Source organism: Python bivittatus, unplaced genomic scaffold, assembly GCF_059951505.1.
Source record: "Python bivittatus isolate LINGU-HERP-01145 unplaced genomic scaffold, Pbiv_v1 ctg000480_np1212, whole genome shotgun sequence".
Taxonomy (NCBI): Eukaryota; Metazoa; Chordata; class Lepidosauria; order Squamata; family Pythonidae; genus Python; species Python bivittatus.
Genome location: NW_028277075.1, coordinates 89402821 through 89425458, shown reverse-complemented (window position 1 = coordinate 89425458; position 22638 = coordinate 89402821). Strand labels below are relative to the sequence as shown.

General features: G+C 38.7%; 1 protein-coding gene across 4 annotated transcripts in view; it reads left to right on the top strand.

Moving 5' to 3' along the window:
* Positions 1-22638, top strand: part of ZRANB3 (zinc finger RANBP2-type containing 3) — a 63134-nt gene that overhangs the window by 31688 nt on the left and 8808 nt on the right. For 3 of the 4 annotated variants that reach the window (XM_088146499.1, XM_088146498.1, XM_025165939.2), the window contains exons 10-15: positions 2329-2448; positions 4106-4285; positions 5746-5898; positions 7223-7679; positions 15025-15156; positions 16687-16778. In XM_088146499.1, coding sequence (XP_088002625.1) covers positions 2329-2448; positions 4106-4285; positions 5746-5898; positions 7223-7679; positions 15025-15156; positions 16687-16778 — 1134 coding nt within the window. The remainder of the gene's footprint in view (positions 1-2328; positions 2449-4105; positions 4286-5745; positions 5899-7222; positions 7680-15024; positions 15157-16686; positions 16779-22638) is intronic. The other variant, XM_088146500.1, reaches the window with a different exon arrangement.

The following is a 22638-nucleotide window of genomic DNA, read 5'->3' as shown; positions in this document are numbered from 1 at the left end:
ACAAATTCCATTCCCAAGGTCTGTCCTTAAGTTGAATTTGTATGTAAGCCAGAACATTATTATCGTATAATACTATATAAGTAGTATTGTGTAATTAACTCAAATCATTGTGTATTTAACTAGAATTTTGCTGCAATAGGCTCTGTTCTTAACTATGGGTTGTCCATAAACTGGGCATTCTTAACCTGGGGACTACCTGTAATTCAAAACCAACTTTTGTTTATGGCAGTCATGCCTTTCCATTAAAAAAAAGAAAGTGTATACATATGCAGCATAGGGTTGCATCCGACCTTACTTGTCAAGGCACGCTAATAAGCCACTTCAGATGTTCTAAGGGTACAAGGCAGTAAGATGCTTGCTCAGCAGCCCTAATCTAAAAGAGTTTTACTTATGACCAACACAAAACATTTGCTGAGCTGTGTGCTATGAGGCAGTGTAGACTAGAGGTCAAGGTAGCAAAACATTCAGTTTTAACCAAAGGAGGATCATCAACCAGACAAGAGGCAGATGATAGGCTGTTGCAGAGTTTTACTGGAAATTTAGTAATGTTATTATTTATATAGATAAGATGAAAGATATACCGGCTAATGCATTACAATGCATGGACATAATGAATAGCAGTTATGTGGAGTGGTCAAGGCCTAAGGAACTAATTATAAATCATAAGCAGTATAAAAGATAGCGTACAGCCTTAGAGAGAGGTTAATTCCTGACCTCTGCTTCCTTGGCATCCAAAATGCTAAGATAAATTTGAATATGCTTTTGTGGTTTTTTCTACTGAATACAATTTTTTGCTTTCAAGTGATCTGTGATCTTAGTTGCAAAAGAAAATACAGGGATTATTTTTATGTCTCTCTGTGTCTGTGTTTTATGTATTTTATTAAACAAAACAAAATTTTATATTTAAATAGTAGAGGGCAGAAGGGACACATAGACCTGAATTCATTACATTTTAACTTGCAGAATAAATTGTTGTGGAAGGCAAAATTAGACTTTTATTTCCCCAAATTTCTCATCTATGAGAGTTCCACAAACAGGAGCTCATTATCATCAAGGTTCTCTTCTTTGGGTTTGTGCAAGGTAGCTTAACTGTTTTTGCAAATAATATAATGCTAATGTCAAAACTGCTAGTGGGTGTTGATATGGGTTAATGTTAAAACTAACTGTTCTTGAAACGAAGCAAGGAAAGGATTTTCAAGCAATATGGTTACATTTACCTAAGTTGTTTTGTCTATGGTTTTAAATTTCTATGACATTCCTTTTTTAAAAAATGTATATGTTACATATTATGTTTGTAGATATTACCCTGTTAATTTGAATTTTTGACCTGTAATATTTGAAATGTATTGAAATTGATGGTTGCACCTTAAATAACTTGATTCTAAATTGTCCAGACCAATAGCAATGTTTTTATTGTATTGCACTGGTTGACCAAGCATTAATATTTTAATATTAAATAATAATATATAGGCAACAAGTACAGTTGGTTCAGTAGAAGTGTCACATGATCTACTGCCTTGCTCTCCCAATATTCAAACAACCCCATGTTGTGCCCTTTAAAGTTTCTGAATCATCTTTAAAGACAGCCCCATGTTATCATTGGAGCATAGGAAACTTACAAGGGCCATTATCTGTTGTCTTCAGATAAGGACAGAGCATGAACTGCAGATTCCTCAACCAATATTGTTGCTTCCACTTCATAATATCATTCCATAATTCCTGCCATGCCCAACATTTTCTCTGCCTCTCCTAAACTTATGTAAAGCTTATCTGGGAGGTCCAGTTCTGTTTCTACATCATTGCTTTTGGATCCCCCAAAGATAAGATCTCCTTTGGTGTCATTCTTTTAGTTTTGGTTCTATTGATAGTGACCTAACTACTTCTGGTTCCTAGTAACATTCTTCTTTATGCTCCTGCTGTAGAAGATGATGCAATCTGACAGAGATTACCGCAATCTGGGCCCTTCTAGCCATGAGGCAGCAGCACTCTGGCCAGCAGACCTTCATACTTGTTCTTACTGTGGAAGACTAGAGCAATCTTCCCTGTTGAGTTAAAAATTGTTACCTTTTCAAGGTAGGGACCTATATTCCTGAAAAGTGTAAGGTATCATAAATACCTGTGAAGCAAAAATGGTGTGTCCAAAGCTGCTATTCTTTTGAGGTTGAACCAGTTGCATAATACCTTAATTGTGATCGATCTGGCAGTATTCAGTGTGAAATCGAGTAATCTCATCAGCATCTTTGTTTCCCAGTTGCCAATTTTTCTCTTTCAAAAGCCAAGCATTCTCTTCAATTTAGCTTCAGGTAACTGTTACTTTATATGGTACAGGTTCGTTATATACGGATAGATGGCAGTGTATCTTCAGCAGAAAGAACAAATCTTGTAAATCAGTTCCAAAAAGACCCAGATACCAGAGTGGCTGTTTTAAGCATTCAGGCTGCTGGCCAGGTAATAATTTAATTATATATAATCTTCTGTTTGGTCCAAGCTAAAGTAAATGCTTGGAGATAAAAACTGTTCCTGTAATTGATAGAACATCATAAGGTCTGTGCCATTATCTGTAAGCAAATGCCTAAATAAAATGTCTGATATAGATGCTGAATTAACCATTCTTAACTGACTATTGTGCAAAGCATCTGTTGGTCATTATTATGCATATTAGTATACCCCTAAGAAGCAAATAGAATAAAACCCCATCCCTTTGTTGTAGGATAGTGGGCTTATATTTCACAATCCATCAGTATAGATTAAAACTACGAGGTATATTAGTTAAATGCACCATAAAATTGTACCGTGATACAGAACACTGGTAAAATTATTTTCAAAAGCAGTATGGCAAAATACCTTAAAAGCACTTAGATTAAGTTCCATAAATGGATATCTACGCATGGAAAGCTCACAGCTAGAAGGACGATATTTGCCAGGTCCAGAACGGAATTGGATGTGGGGTATAAAGGGAAGGAGAGCTTAAAATCTCCTTTACTTTCTGTTAGACAGAACCTTAGCTGGTCAGAATGGTCCTGAATAGTAGGAAACCTTGCAATAGTGGAAGGAAAGTTCAGGATCCAGAACTTCTAACATTCTTACTCAGTTTCTTTTAAGCAAATTCCAGCAGTGATGTCTCAGTCTAACTAGATAGATGCCAGAATCAACACATTGCAACATTTTGCAAAAATGCTTTAATTTTCTTGCTAAGCATTATACACTGTAAGACTAAACTAACAACTTCTGTAATTTAGTCATTAATATTCTCATTTCCCAGGTCCATTTTCATGGGCTCCAAGACAAGCAGTTGCTTTTGGTTACATGATTGCCTCCATGGGGGGGGGGGGGGCTAAAATAAAGCCAAATAATTGTCCAACTGCATAGCACTTCCCAAAAAAGAACCAAAATTTCATCTAGGATAATTCCAGGGATGTTATATCAGAAGCTCAAAAAAATTTCACAAATCGTAGTGCAGACCCCAGCTACTAGGATGTGTCTATATTGTTAACTATATTTGCTCAGAATACGTATCTCTGCATATTTACAAATTATTTTTCTGTTACCAGATAATAAGTTTTTCTGGAACCTAAATGATTTTAAAGAACTTAGCTTAAGCGCTATGCATCTTTTCCTCACTTTGCCCTTGTTCTGTTATTCCAGTGGATAGGCTTCTGTCAGTCCTATAGTGTAGAGCTTATCCAGAAACTAATGTCATTTGCAAAATACATAGGAGCACATCATGTACAAATTAGTATGTCTGTCTATATAATGCAATATTCTTATGAGATAGTTAGGAGGGAGCTACAGAGATGAGGTAAGAGCTTTATTACTGCGAAAAAAAAATTAACAATGCTATTCCAGTTAAGGGAGAGGTAGAATGAGATGTCGGACAAGAATTCCAACTATAAATACCTTTTGCCACGACTTGCAACTTTGCCTTTTGAGCTAACTTTTACATACAAGACAAAACCTTGTGAGCCAAGATAAAGAGGAACGTGTTGTCTAGTTACAGCACTAAATGTTCCCCAAAATTTCTATAAAAGACTGTAAGGTTACAAATGGCATTGATGGTTGCCTTTTTGATAAATGATATAAGGATTTGTGTCTTCACTGTGTTTAGGGTTTAACTTTCACCGCTGCCACTCACGTTGTTTTTGCTGAACTATACTGGGACCCTGGACATATAAAACAAGCAGAAGACAGAGCCCATCGGATAGGACAGAATAGCTCTGTGAATATCCATTACCTTATTGCAAATGGAACTTTTGACTCTGTAATGTGGGCAATGTTGAATCGTAAGGTATGATTAATCATCGGAAGCTCCAGCTGCTGAAGGTTTTGTATAGTACTGATATATACATGCTGTGCTGTTCCTTTTTCACCCCAATATCCCTTTTTCCAATCAAGTTTTGCTTGGTTTTGATTCTTAAGAAGAATATTATGTATCTGAAGAAAAAGCCAAGAAATAATGGCACTTAAAAGTTTCTTTGCCACAAAAATTCCTTAGAAGGCTCTGAACCCATACTTTAGAAAGCAGAAGTGTCTCAGTTTTTAAAGCATGAGGATATTATAACAGAGGAAATATTTATGTAGGTAATTAATGCTCGGAAAAGGCAGTTAGACAGTAGTAAGAAGCAGCCTTTACCCTTGGAAATATTCCGTGTTTTGACTTTATTTATCTTAATCTGACATTAAAGACCTCAAATCAAGACCCTTGGAATGAAAAATAATTTGTTTTGGGACATCAATTCTAATTGTTGAACTATAGAATTCAAGAACTATTAGATTATTTGGGATGCTCCATCTGTCATCTCTGCAGATACTGTACTAAGAACACTTCTATTAGCCCAACTCAGAGGTCACATAATATGCATGTTTTCACATTCTCCATAATTTACTGCACAACATGGTAAATAATGCAGGGATGGGGGAAGTTATTAAAACTATGGAATCTGAACTTAGTCACAGTCCTAAGATTTAATATATGAGAAGTTTCATACATTAAAATTAGGCCATGGGAAGTTTCTAATTGCTTGTAAGACTTTCCAAGGTGCTGGGAAGTAGAAATAAGGAATAACTGTTCCTTCGTTTTTGAAAAGATAATAATCATATATCCTTAGAGGCAGACTTTTCAGATTCTTTGGAAGGTGGCTAACAGAAATAAAAACTAAACAGTTGTTATTTTTAGAACTGTAAATAATTTTGGATGATATACTTTGAGAGCCGGCAGTCTTTTTTTGGTGCTTGGCACTTTGTCGTTATATTACCTTTCAAGGCCCAGAAAAGGCTTGGTAATGTCAGATGGGTAGAGCCAAACTTTCTTACCTCTTTTTGGGGAAGGTTGGGCATGTAAAGATGTAATGTGGAAATTAATTATGTCCCTGAGGCTTAATAGGTCTATTTTGGCTTCAACAGGGGGGGAAATGTAAGAATTGCATAGCTGAAAACCAGCTATTTTGCTGTTAATTTCTGATGGTGCCATCTGAGAATTGTTTGGGTGCTGGGGAGCTTTATGTGAAGTAGTAGATGATAATTCAATATTCCAATGAGACATTATGGATTATGTTCCATGGAAATTTTGCCTTAGAAATCTGCAGAGACGCAACTCTTAAACACCAGAGTTTTAATTTCTGTTTCTAAGGGTCATACTCCATTTTGTTTGCCATCTTGGATGCTTATCAGAGCAGGAAGTTGGGTATAAGACAAATAGATAAATAATAAAGTGTGGGTTTTTTTTTAATTCTTTCATTTAATATGTAGGCCAAAGTTACAGGTACCACATTAAATGGCAAGAAAGAAAAACTACAGGCACCAGAAGGTGACAAAGATAAATGGGATTTTTTGAATTTTGCTGAAGCCTGGACCCCAAATGAAGGTCTAAATGAAATCAAGGATGGGATGTTATTCACCAGTGTAAGAATATATATGTATAAATCCTATGCAGTTTCTAAGAATAATACTATGTTTTTGATGTATTTCTCATTTTGGTTTAGATCCACTATAATAACTGACTGTCACAGAGCATTCTGTAATAATTAATATCAGCTGTTGTAATACCGTTTCAGAATCAGTGGTGAAGTGAAATATCCATAGGGTCTGTTGTAAATGCATTGATTTTATATTTAAAATATTCTTTTATTTTTCTCTTAAACCCATAAGTATATTTTATGGATAATTGTTTCGGTGGGATTTGCTGACCTAGGCTTTGGGGGGAGGGAGCTGACATTCCACATGTCATGACGTTGCACAAATGATGCTAATTAGATACAGTATGTCATTTGGTAAGGGCATTGTGACATGTGTGACATTATCAGAGCTTCTAGCAGATGCTTACATCTACTGATTATAATTCTATTTAGTCTTTGATAACTGCGTAGGGAGTTTTAATGTATTCTGCAGAAACTTAATGGTAGATGATAGCAGATTAATGTGCTTTAATGCTTTGGTTCTGGGTTGACTCAGGTAGCCTTTCACACATGATTTAGGGTATTAGCCTCATTGTAAGCTTCACTGATAATTCTTGATATAAATGTCAGATTGTGAAATCTAAAAATGATCACCACTGGCAGAAAGAGACCTCTCTGTTCACAACATCATTTTCCCAATTAAAAAAGACAGGCTCAGAATTAATTATGTGGCTCATTTTCTTGGAAAACTAGGCAGTAGTGTCATTTGAGCTCCAAGATCACATCCAAATCCATAGAAACAAACATAATTCTTATTGTTCTATTCTAAATATAGCAAAGATTAAAATCAGTTACATATATGTTATTTGACCAAAATATTAGTACTTCATTTTGTGAAGATTTATTTAAATGTCTAAAGTAGCTAGTACCTTACCATTTCATTCGGCATCTAATTTGTACCATTTTATTTTAAAAGCTCTGTATACAATACCCTAAACTTTAAAAAAAATCACGGCTAATGCATAGCATTTAATGGAATCCAACCTTTGCAAAAATAATTGCACTGTTTGTCAGACTACATCACTCAGAAATAATAGTTTTAATAATGTTAGCAGAATGTTAATACTAATGAATTTCTATACCCTAAAATATAGAATATTACTTTTTTTCTTAATATGTCAAATTGTCTCTTAAAATTCAGAACTACCTAAAATGGTAGAATTGGAATAGGAGATGGTGGTTGGTAATGAAAGGGTAATGAATAGTGGTTGGTAAGGAAAGGGGCATTCTTGTGTTAAGCAAAGTAATGACTGTTGGGTCCTCTATCCTAGTTTGAAAGGGAGAAGCAACATGATATTCGTGACTTCTTTTCGCCAAAACCAGATATGGAGAAAAAGCGAAAAATTGATTCTTGTTATAATACATCTCCATGCTTGAGTTCAAATTCTTCTCAAGCCTTGGAGGAAAAGGATCTGGAGAATGGCAGAAACCTAGATCCTCAGGGACCAGATGATCTGGATGTGCTTTATAGAGAGGCAAAGAGACCAAGACCTTTAGATCCATCTACACCTAAGCTCGTTCCTAATAGAGGAGAGAGAAAATCTTTGTTCAGAAAAAGAAACAATTCATTTACAGAAGAAACTTCCCAGGAGGATGGTTGTATCCTGTTACCTGAGTCAAGCAAAGGATTTGCTTCTGAAGTAATCTGGCATTGCAGTCTTTGCACTTACAGTAATAGTTCATTGCTCCCTTATTGTGAAATGTGTGAATCTCCTCGCAGAAAGAATAGTAAGTAAACACTTGTTCCTGTTAGAACTTTCTTTCATTGTTTTAACACATTTGATTAGTCTGTTTGTATTATACCACACATACCCAAATATCCTAATGTTTAATGCTTGAAGCAGAAATTAGCAGTTGGGTCAAAAAGTGTAATATTACATAAATTAAGGGCTTACAGCAGTAAATTTAGTTGGCCATGATATAAATTTAATTTCTATGATATCTTATTGTTAGAGGTGTTATTCTGTTTTCTTTTGAAAAGTATAGTCCCTATACTTCTATTTATTTTATTTTATTTTATTTTATTTATTTATTTATTTATTTATTGAAGTTTTTGATCTGACTCTGGGTAGGTATGTAATAGGAAACTATCCTGGAAATTCATTTTGAAGGCATATCAGCTGCTTTATCTTTGGGAAGGATATCTGATATTCCTATGTCCTAAAATTGTGTTTTGTATTTTGTTACTTTTTAAAAGCAGGCTCTTTGGATAATATGCCAAAGTGTAATTTATCATAGGGATAAGTAACTTGTACGTGTTTGCATGTTCCCTTTGGGCTAATTTCAAAATTCTTAGTGTAACTTTTGTAAGGTGGTAAGGGCGGCGAAATGTAATTATTTCTCCAACTTTATTGCATCTGCAGATAGCCACCCAGCAGCCCTGTTTCGGGTGACCCAGACCCTACTCGGAGGAAGTAATTTGGGGGTCTGCCTTCAGGGCCCTTGTGAGGAATATGCTGAGCATCTGGCAGATAAAGTCCCTCACATCTGCTCTGCGTTGAATTCCAGCCTTGATGCAAAGCCAGTGGGGGCTACGGGGGCTGAGTCTTGCATGGTTATCTGGGAGGAACTCAAGCCTGTTGAATCTGAGGAAGCGGACAGGGTTCTTGTAGCTGTTAGTTCTGCCACTTCTGTATTAGATCCGTGCCCCTCCTGGCTGTTCAAGGCTGTCCGGGAGAGGACATGTAATTAGGTCTTGGTGGTGGTTAATTCCTCTTTGAGGGAGGGGGTGGTCCTGCCGGCTCTTAAGGCAGTGGTACACCCCCTCCTCAAGGCGCCATTGCTTGACCCAACTAATCTGAATAGTTTTCGTTCAGTCTCCAACCTCCCCTTTTTAGGGAAGGTTGTTGAGAAAGTGGTCACATGGCAGCTTCAGAAGGCTCTGGATGAAGCGGATTATCTGGACCCCTTTTAGTCAGGATTCAGGCTGGGATATGGGGCTGAGATGGCATTGATTGCGCTCTTGGATGATCTCTGGCAGGAGCGGGATGGGGGCAGTGCTTCCATCCTTGCTCTTCTTGACCTCTCGGCGGCCTTCGACACCATTGAACATAGTATCCTTCTGGACTGGCTTCAGGAGTTGGGGGTGGGGGGCACTCTGTTGTGCTGGTTCTCCTCCTTCCTCCAGGGTTGGTTCCAGTCGGTGTTGGTAGGAGGGGAGAGGTTCAGTCCATGGCCCCTACTGTGTGGGGTGCCACAGAGCTCAGTTCTCTCATCCCTGTTATTTAACATCTACATGAGGCTGCTGGGTGAGGTGATCCGACAGTTCGGGGTAAGGTATCATCAGTATGCTGATGATACCCAGCTTTATATCTCCTCCCCGGGCTGTCTGAGTGATGCTGTGGATGTCCTACAGTATTGTGCAAAAGTTTTAGACAGGTGTGAAAAAATGCTGTAAAGTAAGAATACTTTTAAAAATATATATTGTAATTGTTTGTTTATCAATTTACAAAATGCAAAGTGAGCAAACAGAAGAAAAATCTAAATCAAATCAATATTTGGTGTGACTGCCCTTTGCCTTCAAAACAGCATCAATTCTTACACTTGCACACTTTGTACACTTGCACAAAGTCAGGGATCTTGTAGGATTAGAGTCAGGTGTATGATGAGCCAATTATACCAAGCAGGTGCTAATGATCATCAATTTCATATGTAGGTTGAAACACAGTCATTAACTGAAACAGAAACAGCTGTGTAGGAGGCTTAAAACTGGGTGAGGAACAGCCAAACTCTGCTACTAAGGTGAGGTTGTGGAAGACAGTTTCATGTCACAGGTCATACACCATGGCAAGACTGAGCACAGCAACAAGACACAAGGTAGTTATACTGCATCAGCAAGGTCTCTCCCAGGCAAAAATTTCAAAGCAGACTGGGGTTTCAAGATGTGCTGTTCAAGCTCTTTAGAAGAACCACAAACGGGCAACGCTGAGGACTGTAGATGCAGTGGTGGGCCAAGGAAACTTAATGCAGCAGATGAAAGACACATCATGCTTACTTCCCTTTGACATCAGAAGATGTCCAGCAGTGCCATCAGCACATACCCATCTGCTGTCTGGAGAAGTCTGGCCACAAGTGGTCTTCATGGAAGAATTGTGGCCAAAAAGCCATACCTCCGATGTGGAAACAAGGTTAAGTGACTCAACTATGCATGAAAACATAGGAACGGGTGCAGAAAAATGGCAGCAGGTGCTCTGGACTGGAGTCCAAATTTGAAATATTTGGCTGTAGCAGGAGGCAGTTTGTTTGCTGAAGCGCTGGAGAGCGGTACAATAATGAGTGTCTGCAGGCAACAGTGAAGCATGGTGGAGGTTCCTTGCAAGTTTGGGGCTGCATTTCTGCAAATGGAGTTGGAGATTTGGTCAGGATCAATGGTGTCCTCAATGCTGAGAAATACAGGCAGATACTTATCCATCATGCCATACCATCAGGGAAGCGTGTGATTGGCCCCAAATTTATTCTGCAGCAAGACAATGACCCCAAACATAAAACCAATGTCATTAAGAACTATCTTCAGTGTAAAGAAGAACCAGGAGTCCTAGAAGTGATGGTTTGGCCCTCACAGAGCCCTGATCTCAACATCATCGAGTCTGTCTGAGATTACATGAAGAGACAGAAGGATCTGAGGCAGCCTACATCCACAGGAGATCGGTGGTTAGTTCTCCAAGATGTTTGGAACAACCTCCCTGCCAAGTTCCTTCAAAAACTATGTGCAGGTGTACCTAGCAGAATTGATGCTGTTTTGAAGGCAAAGGGTGGTCACACCAAATATTGATTTGATTTGGGTTTTTCTTCTGTTTGCTCACTTTGCATTTTGTAAATTGATAAACATAAACAATTACAATATATATTTTTGAAAGCATTCTTACTTTACAGCATTTTTTCACACCTGCCTAAAACGTTTGCACAGTACTGTATCTCAGTGCCTGGAGGCTGTAGGGGCCTGGATGGGGCGCAGTGGGCTTTGGCTCAACTCAAGCAAGACTGAGTGGCTTTGGGTGTTTGGGCCTCCCAGTACCAAGGTTCTTCCATCTTTGGTTCTGGATGGGGTGGCTCTGCCCCAGGCAGACTCAGTGCGCAATCTGGGGGTCCTCTTGGAGTCACAGCTCCTGCTAGAAGAGCAGGTGGCAGCCGTGGGTAAGAGGGCCTTTGCCTACTTTTGGGTTGTGCGTCAGTTGCACCCATTCCTGGACCGGGAGGCTCTACTCACTGTCACTCATACCCTCGTGACCTCCTGTTTGGCTATTGCAACACACTCTACATGGGGCTGCCCTTGAAGAGCATTCGGAAGCTTCAGCTGGACAGAATGTAGCTGCCCGGGTTGCAAATAGTGTCGGCTACTCGGCACATGTAACACCACTGTTTTGGGAGCTGCACTGGTTGCTGGTGTGTTTCCGGGTGCAATTCAAGGTGCTGGTTGTCACCCATAAAGTCCTTCATGGCTTGGGACCGGCTTGCCTTAGGGACCGTCTTTTCTCAGTTGTTTCTACCTGTTCAATCTGGTCTGGCAGGTTGGGCATGCTCCAGGTCCCGTCAGCCAAGGAATGTTGGCTGGTGGGGACCAGGAGACATGCCTTTTCTGCTGTGGCGCCTGCCCTCTGGAACATCCTCCCTTCTGAGATTAGGATGGCCCCGACCCTTTTGGCTTTTCAGAAGGCCTTGTAGACCTGGCTTTATGCCCGGTCCTGGGGCCCCGAGTGTGTGAAGGGACCCGTTTCATGGTTGTGTTGATACCAACGATTTTTTAAGATCTCTTGGCTGCATTTATATTGTATTTAATTTTTTGTACTGTTTTAAATGTTGACTGTTTTTATTGTTGTTAGCCACCCAGAGTCACTGGTCTGAGATGGGTGGCTATATTGAATGAATGAATGAATGAATGAATGAATGAATGAATGAATGAATGAATGAATGAATAGCTGTCTGTTATTTCTTTGCAGCCAGCTCTTTGTGAGAGGAAGAAAAATACATGATAATGGATTTTCTTACCCATTTTTGATTCTGGTTCCACCTACTGCTTGCAGCAGCCCAACCCAACAGATTATCACTGAGAGAGTGCTTCCTTCATTAGGAAAACAAATTATCCAGCTCTGATTTTAGAAACATGCATTCTCAGGTACTTTGACATGCTTCCGTAGAAGAGATTGGAAGTCTTCACTTCCATTTTTAACGAATAGTTATGTCTGGACCCACACAAATAGTTTGATCTTAACTATAATTTATTGACTCTAGTTGTTCAAGCTTTGACTTTTAAATAAAATATAGTAAGATTAGTCAAAGTTTATGGGTCTGACATAATGCTGATTTATTGATTGATTATGTGCCATTAAGTCATTTCGATTCCTAGTGAGCACATCGATAGATCGTCTGCATGATGAACTATCCCTAACCTGGTGTTTCAGGTCTTCCAATGGTGCACTCATCACCACTGTAACTGAGTCCACCCACCTTGTTGCTGATTCTCCTCTTCTTCTCTTTCTTTCCACCTTTCCCAGCATTAGAGCCTTTTCCAGAGAGCTGGGTCTTTACATAATGAGTCCGAAGTAGGTTAAGTTGAGCCTGGTTATTTGTGCCTTGAGTGAGAACTCTGGATTGATTTGTTCAATGATTCATTTTGGGTTTCCTTGGCTATCCACGGTATTCTCAGGAGTCTTCTCCAACATCAAAGTTCAAAAGTGTCAATACTGTTCTGCTTCTTCAAAGTCTAACATAATGCTGAATAATGTTTAAATTAAATTAATTTAAATTAAGGTTTTATTGTTACATTTAAATGCATAGTGATAGGTCTCTTCTGTGTCAAGATTAATGAAATATCTTGGTTGATATAGAAAGGCGAATAAAATTCCTAATACATAACTAGATACAGAGCAAAGAAAGAAATTAATTGTACTACATAGCTATAAGTTAGAAGTATTATATCTTTCCTTTAAATATGAATAGAATGGCTTTGAGGAATTTTTCAGGAACAAAAGAAGGGATAGTCATTAATTTTTCTGGTGCAGGGAATGACACTTCTTACTGGGATAAAGTAGCTTCAAGTTATATGCCTAGGTCTGAGTTTAATGATTAACATTAAAATAAAATGTTGATATATATTCCTGTTTCTGAATAGCCCATTGGTGTGCTTAGGTGCAAACATGAATTGATTTTTTTGCCTCCTGGTTTAAGCAAGAATCAAAATTAATAACCCACTTAAATGTATTATCTAATGGTCATTTTATGGCAGGCACCTGAGGCATGATTTGTAATATTATAAATGCTATACAAGGAGGGGTATGGAATGTCAAAATCTGGAAATGATAGATTTTCCAGGAGGATATTACAGTGTTCAGATAGGTATCGTTTCATTGAATATGACCTGCTTGGATTTCAGTAATTAGGTTAGGCTGGGAGCCATGCCTTTTCTAAGACAGAAATGGAGCCTGGTGATACAGATACAGTCTACTACCAATTGAAAACTGCCATCCATCCATTAACTTAGAACAAGCAACTCTGTTAATCTTTATTACTGCATCTGTGGCATTCCCTCCCCTCCAAGAATAATATACATAAAATCTTGAGCTTTCCTAAAAGAAAGTGGCCGTAAGAGAGCAGGAAGAAAGCTGAGCTCCAGGGTAGAACTTATTTCATCCCCAAGGGTCTAGGTCTGCAGCCATATTTGACCTCAGGTGCCTGAAAGGAAGTGTTGCTGGTACAAAAGTGGGACCAGGACAAAAGCTAAATTCAATTGAATGTAAACGTAAAGTAATTACATTTAATTTTAATGACGTATTGCTAATATGAGCATTATTTATTTATTTATTTATTTATTTATTTATTTATTTATTTATTTATTTAACTTCTCCCCCACCCATCTCCCCCCAATGGGGGACTCTGGGTGGTTCACAGAAAACATTAAAACCATAAATACATATAAATACATAAAACATAAAAATTAAAAAAAAACATTACTAAAAAAGAGGAAGAGAGTCCAAGAAGATGAAGGATCTGGGGCTGAAGACAGCAGGAATCTATGGGGCTGGCCATCCCCACGCTTGATGTATTCCCTCCCCACCCCAGGCCAAGTGGCAGAACCAGGTCTTCAAAGCCCTTCAGAAGGCCAGGAATGAGGGGGCCAATCTCATCTCCGTGGGCAGAATATTCCAGAGAGTATGCAAATATTCTATAATTACCCTGTCTGTCACATTTAAAAACATAAGTCCTGTGGCAATCCTTGGAAGCTCAGAGAGGGAGATGTACACGTAGGCACATCCTTCATTTAACATATGCAATTGTTGTTTATTCAATGTGCCAAATCTGTGGTAGTACCAAAACATAGCACTGCTAGGTGCTAAGGAGGAAATAATAGATGTAAAGAAAGTAATTAGAAACAATTCCAGTGTTTATAAATATATTGATGTAATCAACAGTTGGGTACGACGGGAAGGAATTTAAAACAATGTAGTGTATTGATTTTTTTTTCCTTTTTTATTTTTTCATATTTTTTCTTATATTTTTTCCTTTTTAAAATTCTCTTTCTCTTTTCTTTCTTTTCCTTTTAAATAATTACAAATAGTGGTGATATCAATATTAATATTATATTTAGAGTTTTATAGAGATTTCTAGTTATTTTTAACATGACACAATGAACTTAATTCTATATAATTAATGAATGAATGAAAATATTTCAAATTTTATTATAATTGCAAACTCTTTGTTTATTTACTGATATGTTATTCTTTTTCCACTATGTCTTTTTCTATCTTTTTTTATATAACTATTTATTTTGTTCTTTTAAATGTTTTAATAAACTATTTTAAAAATTGCTAGATGTTTGGTGACTATGTGACATTTTGTATCCACAGCTACTGTGTATGACTACAAGAGAAGGAGTTGGCAAGCACATATCCTGGCCTCCTTCAATTTGAGAATTATCTATATAATTAGTTGTGGTTAACTACAACTAACTGCAGCTCTTCTCTTGAGAACTAAGTAGTAGGCTTTATAACAGAAATACACCATAGCATTTGTGTTAGCTTTTCTTTCCCAGCAACATATTATATAACTGTTATTCCTTCTTGCTTTTTAACACCCATAGTTATAAAAAAGGAGAGTCAGGCTGACTTTGTCTCTACTGAAAGTGAAGATGGAAATACAATCAAAAATACCATACATCTTAATGAAAAAACAGATAAGAAATTGGACTGTTGTGAACAAGAACTGAAAGAAGGTAACAAAAACTGGCTTCCTTCTGGCAATAATTATTACATGCTCAGATTTGGGCTGTTCAATATCTGAAAGTTGGAGAACTATCAGCTCTTCCCACAGTGATCAGCTTATGCATAACATTTGCAAAAGCTGAAATGGTAAGAAGATTTTTATCTAGTCTAAGGGTTTGGAGGACTTTTTGGAGCCAATTTGGAGTGGAAGTGAAGAATGCAGGGGAATGAGAGGAAGGGGAAGACTCAGTATGTTAGTGGAAGTCAACTTGTGCAACACTGGAATACAAAACATTTCAAAGAATAATGTAAACACTGTTGGATTCTTCCTCTCCTCCATTATTGAACAGAGTGCTTAGAAAGACTTACAAGGATGCACTCAATACATTTTGGAGTTCGTGGCACAGTTATAGTTTGTATTGTGGCAATTTGGACTTGATGTAAGAAAATGTCCTACTGGAAACTCTTACTTATCTGCAAAATTAACTTTATTAACATACTTGCTTCCCTCTATACCAAGATTACCCTTTTGAAGAAAATCATGGAATATTCATCTGCTGAATTAGAAGTGAGAGCCAGTTTGGTTTAGTCATTAAAGTCACTGTAGTAGAAACTGGGAGACTCTGAGTTCTAGTCCTGCCTTAAGCAGGAAGTCAGCTGGGTAACTTTGGGGCAGTTGTTCTCTCTCAGCTCTAGGAAGACGGCAGCGGCAAACCCTGGCACCAAAAAAAAAGCATTAGTTTATATAGTTTTTATGCATACAATTGGCTTTGAACATAGCCAGATAAGGATGATGTACTTTAACATGCTAGTGGTGTACAGTAATAGAAATGTAATACAACATCTTAATATCTTTCCAGTAATAACCTTTTACCTCCTTAGAACACTGCAACAGAGAAAGATGGGAGCTGTGTTTCTGGTGTATCTAGGGCTTAAAGGATCCTTGTAAGCAAGAATTTGAACCTAGGTCTAGGTCTAGGCCTATTCAATTCAGTTCAGTTCAGTTCAATATTTATTTCATGAGACTATTGTTGTTGTTCTCTATTTCTACTGGGAATTATATATTTGAAATAGAATTAGTTACTTTTACCATTATTTCTTAAATAAATGAAAAGATCCAGCATTGGGCACTTACTGGTAATACAAAGGTACTTGCTCAAACTGCTTTTCTCATATGATTTTGCTGAGAGGTGGGCTTCATTTAAGTTATTTTAGATACTTCTTGTTTTATGCCCTATTGCTGTTAGGTAGATGTAATGAATGAGCAAACCCATATTTACTCCAAAATTTTCCATGAGTAGGCAAGACAGAGAAAACACTCAGATGGCCAGTACATAAGCCTATCAAGTACTAAATAACCCTGTGCCACAGCAGAGTAGGCAGGACCTAAAGGTGTGGTTGCTCCCATGGGATTTCTGGGAAGTTTCCTGGTAAGTCAAGTGGGACGTGCTTCGGCAGTGACATGTTCATTATCTAATCTGTTATAAAGAGATGAAAGTAAAATTATTTTGTAGTAAAATTGAAATCATTTTTATTTCCAGAGTATGTAAACAATTCAGAATCCATTCTAACATATCATAGCCTAATGTTCTGTGCAAGTAGGAACACTGAACGAATTCATGTCTACACCAAGGTGGGTAATTAATTTTGGATTCAAAGAAGCACAAGTAGAATTCTGATTGGTACAATATTTTCTTCTTTTTTTTTGCTCATTATACTTTTCTACGCCCTCTGAAAAGCTTTCCTGAAAGACTCTGTATAACTATGGGTAGTGGAATGGAACTGCATCAAGAAGGCAAAGGGGCTGAGTTTTGGGGGATACAAGTTAGAAGGGATTGGCAGAAACTGGGGAGAGAATTTGCACAAGCATACCTATTTTTTGCTGTTGGGAACACCTTTTTCCAGTTTCCACTGTGGCTTCTCATTGAGTCATTCTCTTTTAGGATTGACAAAGGGATCTTGCAGTATCAACGAGATTACGATTTCAATCCAGCTAGTGCATAATTCCTGAAGCATTCCATGATATGGCAATACAGTCCACTATGAGTACTGGCTTTCCACTCCATTCTCCTTGCCTTCGTCCATCTAGACAATGTAATTTTCAACCTAACTATGATAGTTGTTTCCTGGAACAGTCCCATAGCCAGCACCTTCCTATGGTGTTGCTTTCATATCCTTTGGACATCTCTGTCCTTAAGAAGAGATATATTGATCTCTTCAAAGCAGATCTCAAGCTCCAGTCCTACATGGCCAATTGCTCCAGGATTGCTGTTTTCTCTACAGATATTAGGTCTGTATCTTTAGATTTTCCCATGCCCTCATTCTGCTGTCACTGTGGGAGATCTGCCTTATTCATCATACTTTAATATTCAGGATGAATTTTCAGACGGCAACAGTTAATGTCTCTGAGATCTTGATACAGATGGTTTCTCCATTTAGTTTGTTGCCAGATGCTCATGTTGGAGACCTGAGCTACCTAATTATCCTCTGAATGATTCCATTTCTATAATGAACAGGTTTGTCAAGGATGCAGTTTCTTGTCCTGGAAGTTCAACCTCTCAGATTGTGGAGGATCCAATTTACAAGCTGCAAGATACCACTGCTTCACCAGTCCTAATTCACGCAATCCCAGTTTTGAGAAAAATAGCAAGAGACTCCTGTTAGATACAGTGGGGCAAAAAAGTATTTAGTCAGCCACCAATTGTGCAAGTTCTCCCACTTAAAAAGATGAGAGAGGCCTGTAATTTTCATCATAGGTATACCTCAACTATGAGAGACAAAATGGAGGAAAAAATCCAGAAAATCACATTGTCTGATTTTTAAAGAATTGATTTGCAAATCATGGTGGAAAATAAGTATTTGGTCAATATCAAAAGTTCATCTCAATACTTTGTTATATATCCTTTGTTGGCAATGACAGAGGTCAAACGTTTTCTGTAAGTCTTCACAAGGTTTTCACACACTGTTGCTGGTATTTTGGCCCATTCCTCCATGCAGATCTCCTCTAGAGCAGTGATGTTTTGGGGCTGTCGCTGGGCAACACGGACTTTCAACTCCCTCCAAAGGTTTTCCATGGGGTTGAGATCTGGAGACTGGCTAGGCCACTCCAGGACCTTGAAATGCTTCTTACGAAGCCACTCCTTCGTTGCCCGGGCGGTGTGTTTGGGATCATTGTCATGCTGAAAGACCCAGCCACGTTTCATCTTCAATGCCCTTGCTGATGGAAGGAGGTGTTCACTCAAAATCTCACGATACATGGCCCCATTCATTCTTTCCTTTACACGGATCAGTCGTCCTGGTCCCTTTGCAGAAAAACAGCCCCAAAGCATGATGTTTCCACCCCCATGCTTCACAGTAGGTATGGTGTTCTTTGGATGCAACTCAGCATTCTCTCTCCTCCAAACACAACGAGTTGAGTTTAGACCAAAACGTTCTACTTTGGTTTCATCTGACCATATGACATTCTCCCAATCCTCTTCTGGATCATCCAAATGCTCTCTAGCAAACTTCAGACGGGCCGGGACATGTACTGGCTTAAGCAGGGGGACACGTCTGGCACTGCAGGATTTGAGTCCCTGGCAGCGTAGTGTGTTACTGATGGTAGCCTTTGTTACTTTGGTCCCAGCTCTCTGCAGGTCATTCACTAGGTCCCCCCGTGTGGTTCTGGGATTTTTGCTCACTGTTCTTGTGATCATTTTGACCCCACCGGGTGAGATCCTGCATGGCACCCCAGATCAAGGGAGATTATCAGTGGTCTTGTATGTCTTCCATTTTCTAATTATTGCTCCCACAGTTGATTTCTTCACACCAAGCTGCTTGCCTATTGCAGATTCAGTCTTCCCAGCCTGGTGCAGGTCTACAATTTTGTTTCTGGTGTCCTTGGACAGCTCTTTGGTCTTGGCCATAGTGGAGTTTGGAGTGTGACTGTTTGAGGTTGTGGACAGGTGTCTTTTATACTGATAACAAGGTCAAACAGGGGCCATTACTACAGGTAACAAGTGGAGGACAGAGGAGCCTCTTAAAGAAGTAGTTACAGGTCTGTGAGAGCCAGACATCTTGCTTGTTTGTAGGTGACCAAATACTTATTTTCCACCATGATTTGCAAATCAATTCTTTAAAAATCAGACAATGTGATTTTCTGGATTTTTTCCCCCATTTTGTCTCTCATAGTTGAGGTATACCTATGATGAAAATTACAGACCTCTCTCATCTTTTTAAGTGGGAGAACTTGCACAATTGGTGGCTGACTAAATACTTTTTTGCCCCACTGTAGCATCTGCCATCTCCCTTGCACTGGATGGATAATCTTTATAGAGTAAAAGAGAAGTTGCGCTAATTTTTCTTTCAGTCTATATCTCTCAATTCTGCTATATAGAGGTGCCTTAATTCACTTTCCACAGTCAGTAATGTTCCATTGATTGATTATGTGCCATCAAGTTGGTGTTAACTCTTAGCAACCACATAGATATCGAGGGATAAAGTAGAAAGTATAGAGACTAGGTCAGAAAATATATTCCTGAGGTGTAGACTCTCTTCACATTGCTAAGTACCAGACATTTGTGGCAAAATACCATTGCTTCTTGTGGGTTGTGATATTTGCAAGCATCATATTCAGGTTTTTCTGGCAAGCAGCACAATTTGCTAAACAGCTTGTACAGCTTGTTCTACAACCAAGGTTATGGCGTTCTCTGCTGCTCTGCTGTATTAGGAGCACTGGATTGAGTACCTTAACCTTTGATGAAGATTGCTTGTTTATTACTAACATCAACTGATTTTACTCTGGACAGGGTCCAAAAGTTGCTTATAGTGGTGTGCAAATAGGGATTACAACATTCTCATTTCCTTTTTGTCTTGCATCAGTCTGTGTCATACTTCTCCTTTGAGCGGAAATAGCCACCTTTTCAATTAAATGTTCATACTGTACTTTACCTAAAGATTCTTGCCAGATGTTGTTACTACCTCCCTTGTCCTGCACAGCCATGTGTGTGAAGTCATCAGTATTCTGATAATACCCAGTTATACCTCTTGACCCCTGACCAGCTGATGCTGTCAAGATCTTTTCCCAGTGTCTGGAGGCTGTGCAGGTCTGGGTGGAGAGAAATGGGCTCAGATGCAATCCTGACAAGATGGAGACACAAGTGTCTGTGGTTATTCATACCACCCAGGTCTGGAAATGGTAAACCTTTAGTCCTCAATGGGGTTGCACATCCTCCTTTGAGACTGATGCACAATTTGAGGGTCTTCTTGGAGCAGATGGTAGCTGTGGTCAGGAAGGCCTTTGCAGAAATTAATTTAATGCACCAATTGTGCCATTACCTATACTAAGGAGAGGCACTCATGCTTTGGTCACCTCACATTAAAAAGGTCTTAAAACCTAACTTTTTCCTAGACTGATTGGTGGACCTCTTATGAGATGCTTGTTTTAGATGTTAAATGTTTAAACATTAGATGTTAGCATTCTTTTTCTGGACATTTGTTTTGTATGATCTCTGTATTATTTTATTTTTAATTATTTCATGTTGTATGCTATCCAGAGTAGTAATGGAACTTAGTGGCCTATACATTTAATTAATTAGATGTAGATCTTGATTTCACCCATACTATTTGTTTAGGCACTGCTGGGCTCCCTTTCAGGATTTGTGCTGTTCTAACGAACGGCCAATATTTTACCTATTGTTTTCTAGGCTATTGCACTGAATTCTGGGCTATCCACAGGTTGAATTGTCCTGTGGGTTCCTGGGCAATTCTAGAATTATGCTAGGAAGGCGTCTTTCTGCCACAAAGGGGCAGTTGAGCATGTCCTTTTGGAGCACTACATTCCCATTTTGTATTCAAGATATTTCACCACTGTCAAGAAGGGTGATGGTCTTTTACCTATGCAGGAATATCATTATCTTAATTACCTGGCACTCTCCCACTTCAGGATGATTTCACTTGCTGTCATCCTTCCTGTCTTCTAAAAAAGGATGTAGTTTACATTTATTGATTTGCAAAACACCTAGCTTCATATATCTCCAGTGTTCTACCTCCTTTGTTTTCTCTGCATCATAGTGAATCATTCCACTTAGCAGTTTTGTGTTTTACTATTTGATCTTTCCTTGAACCCTAGAATAAGGACACTGTATCTGTTGTTATGTTCCTTCCCCTATAAAGTATACATTTTTTAAACTGGAAGACTAACCTATAACTGTATCATCCCATTCTGAGTTTTCTCATTGTGTCTCTCAAGTGCTTCTCCTTTTGCTTGATCTGGGACTCTGAGTGAATTGTGAAAAGTTTTCCATTCTTCCCACACAGTTATTGACTTCTTGGGGAATCAGTGCTACCAAGGGAGCCAATTTCTTCCCATTGCCATGGCTGTGCAAGCTATGGTGCTTGCATACAAGATTTCCTCAGTAGAAGTGAGGACCAATATTATCTTCCAACTGTTGGGACTCATGGTGGCTGTGGTCTCAATTGTTCATTTCATCTTTGGATTCACTCCTTTCCAAGTATAATATCTTCATATTGTCCTCCTAGGTTCAGAAGTCCAGTGGATCCATAATCTCCCCTTGCATCATGTAGCTCCTCCACTGAGGGCTAGTTGCAGACATACTCACCAAGGATGTAGATTGCAGAGTTGCTTTCCTGATTCATATCCTTACAATAGATTCACCTGCAGTCTCTTCATATCCAAGGCCCCTGGTATGTACTAGAAGCACTGCAACATATCAACAAGTTGGACTTTGGCAGTTTGTCCTCACTGACAAGCTCAGCCAAGCTTGGTGGACTACTCAAATTGAGATAGCATGGCTCATTTTTATGCCCATCATGCAATCCCTTCAGGACAACTGTAATATTGAACTTTTTGCATGTTGGGACAATTTCCAATGCCTAACCTTCTGTACTGGGATGGAATAGATGCCAAGATAACAACTATGTATTCTCCTGGAAACAAACCTTTGCTATAACTTTTTCACCAATTCCATTTCTGAGATGTCATTGTAAAAATATGCAGGGATTTGGCCAATCTTCTTACCTGGTGGCTTCAACAGCCACATTTCATTCCTTTTGCATCTCACTCTCCAGAACTGTCCGGATCTATTCTCCTTCTTGCAAGATAAGTATACCATCTGGATCTCATTCTCTGTTTCATATTTTGGAAGATTTGAGCATGCCTCATCTCAGAACCAAAGTAGAGGAAGTCCTCTTGCTTTCTTTGAACCCTCTTCAAGGCTTCCTTATGCATACTTTATTCAGTCAGCATGTGACTACCAGATCCTTCTCTAGGTAATAAACTAATTACCCATGTGTGAATCAGTCCATGAAGAAACAATTACTTAGCTATATATGAAGCTCATCTGAATTCATGTACAGATATCCTTGTGCTCCACTTGTGGTCACATGACACTGACCTTCTCAATTCTATATGTCAGTCTCTGGAACTGAGGGGGTTTAGTGTGAGCTGTGCTGAGTTACAAAAGGTGAGATTCACAAGAAGTCTGTAACCTCTA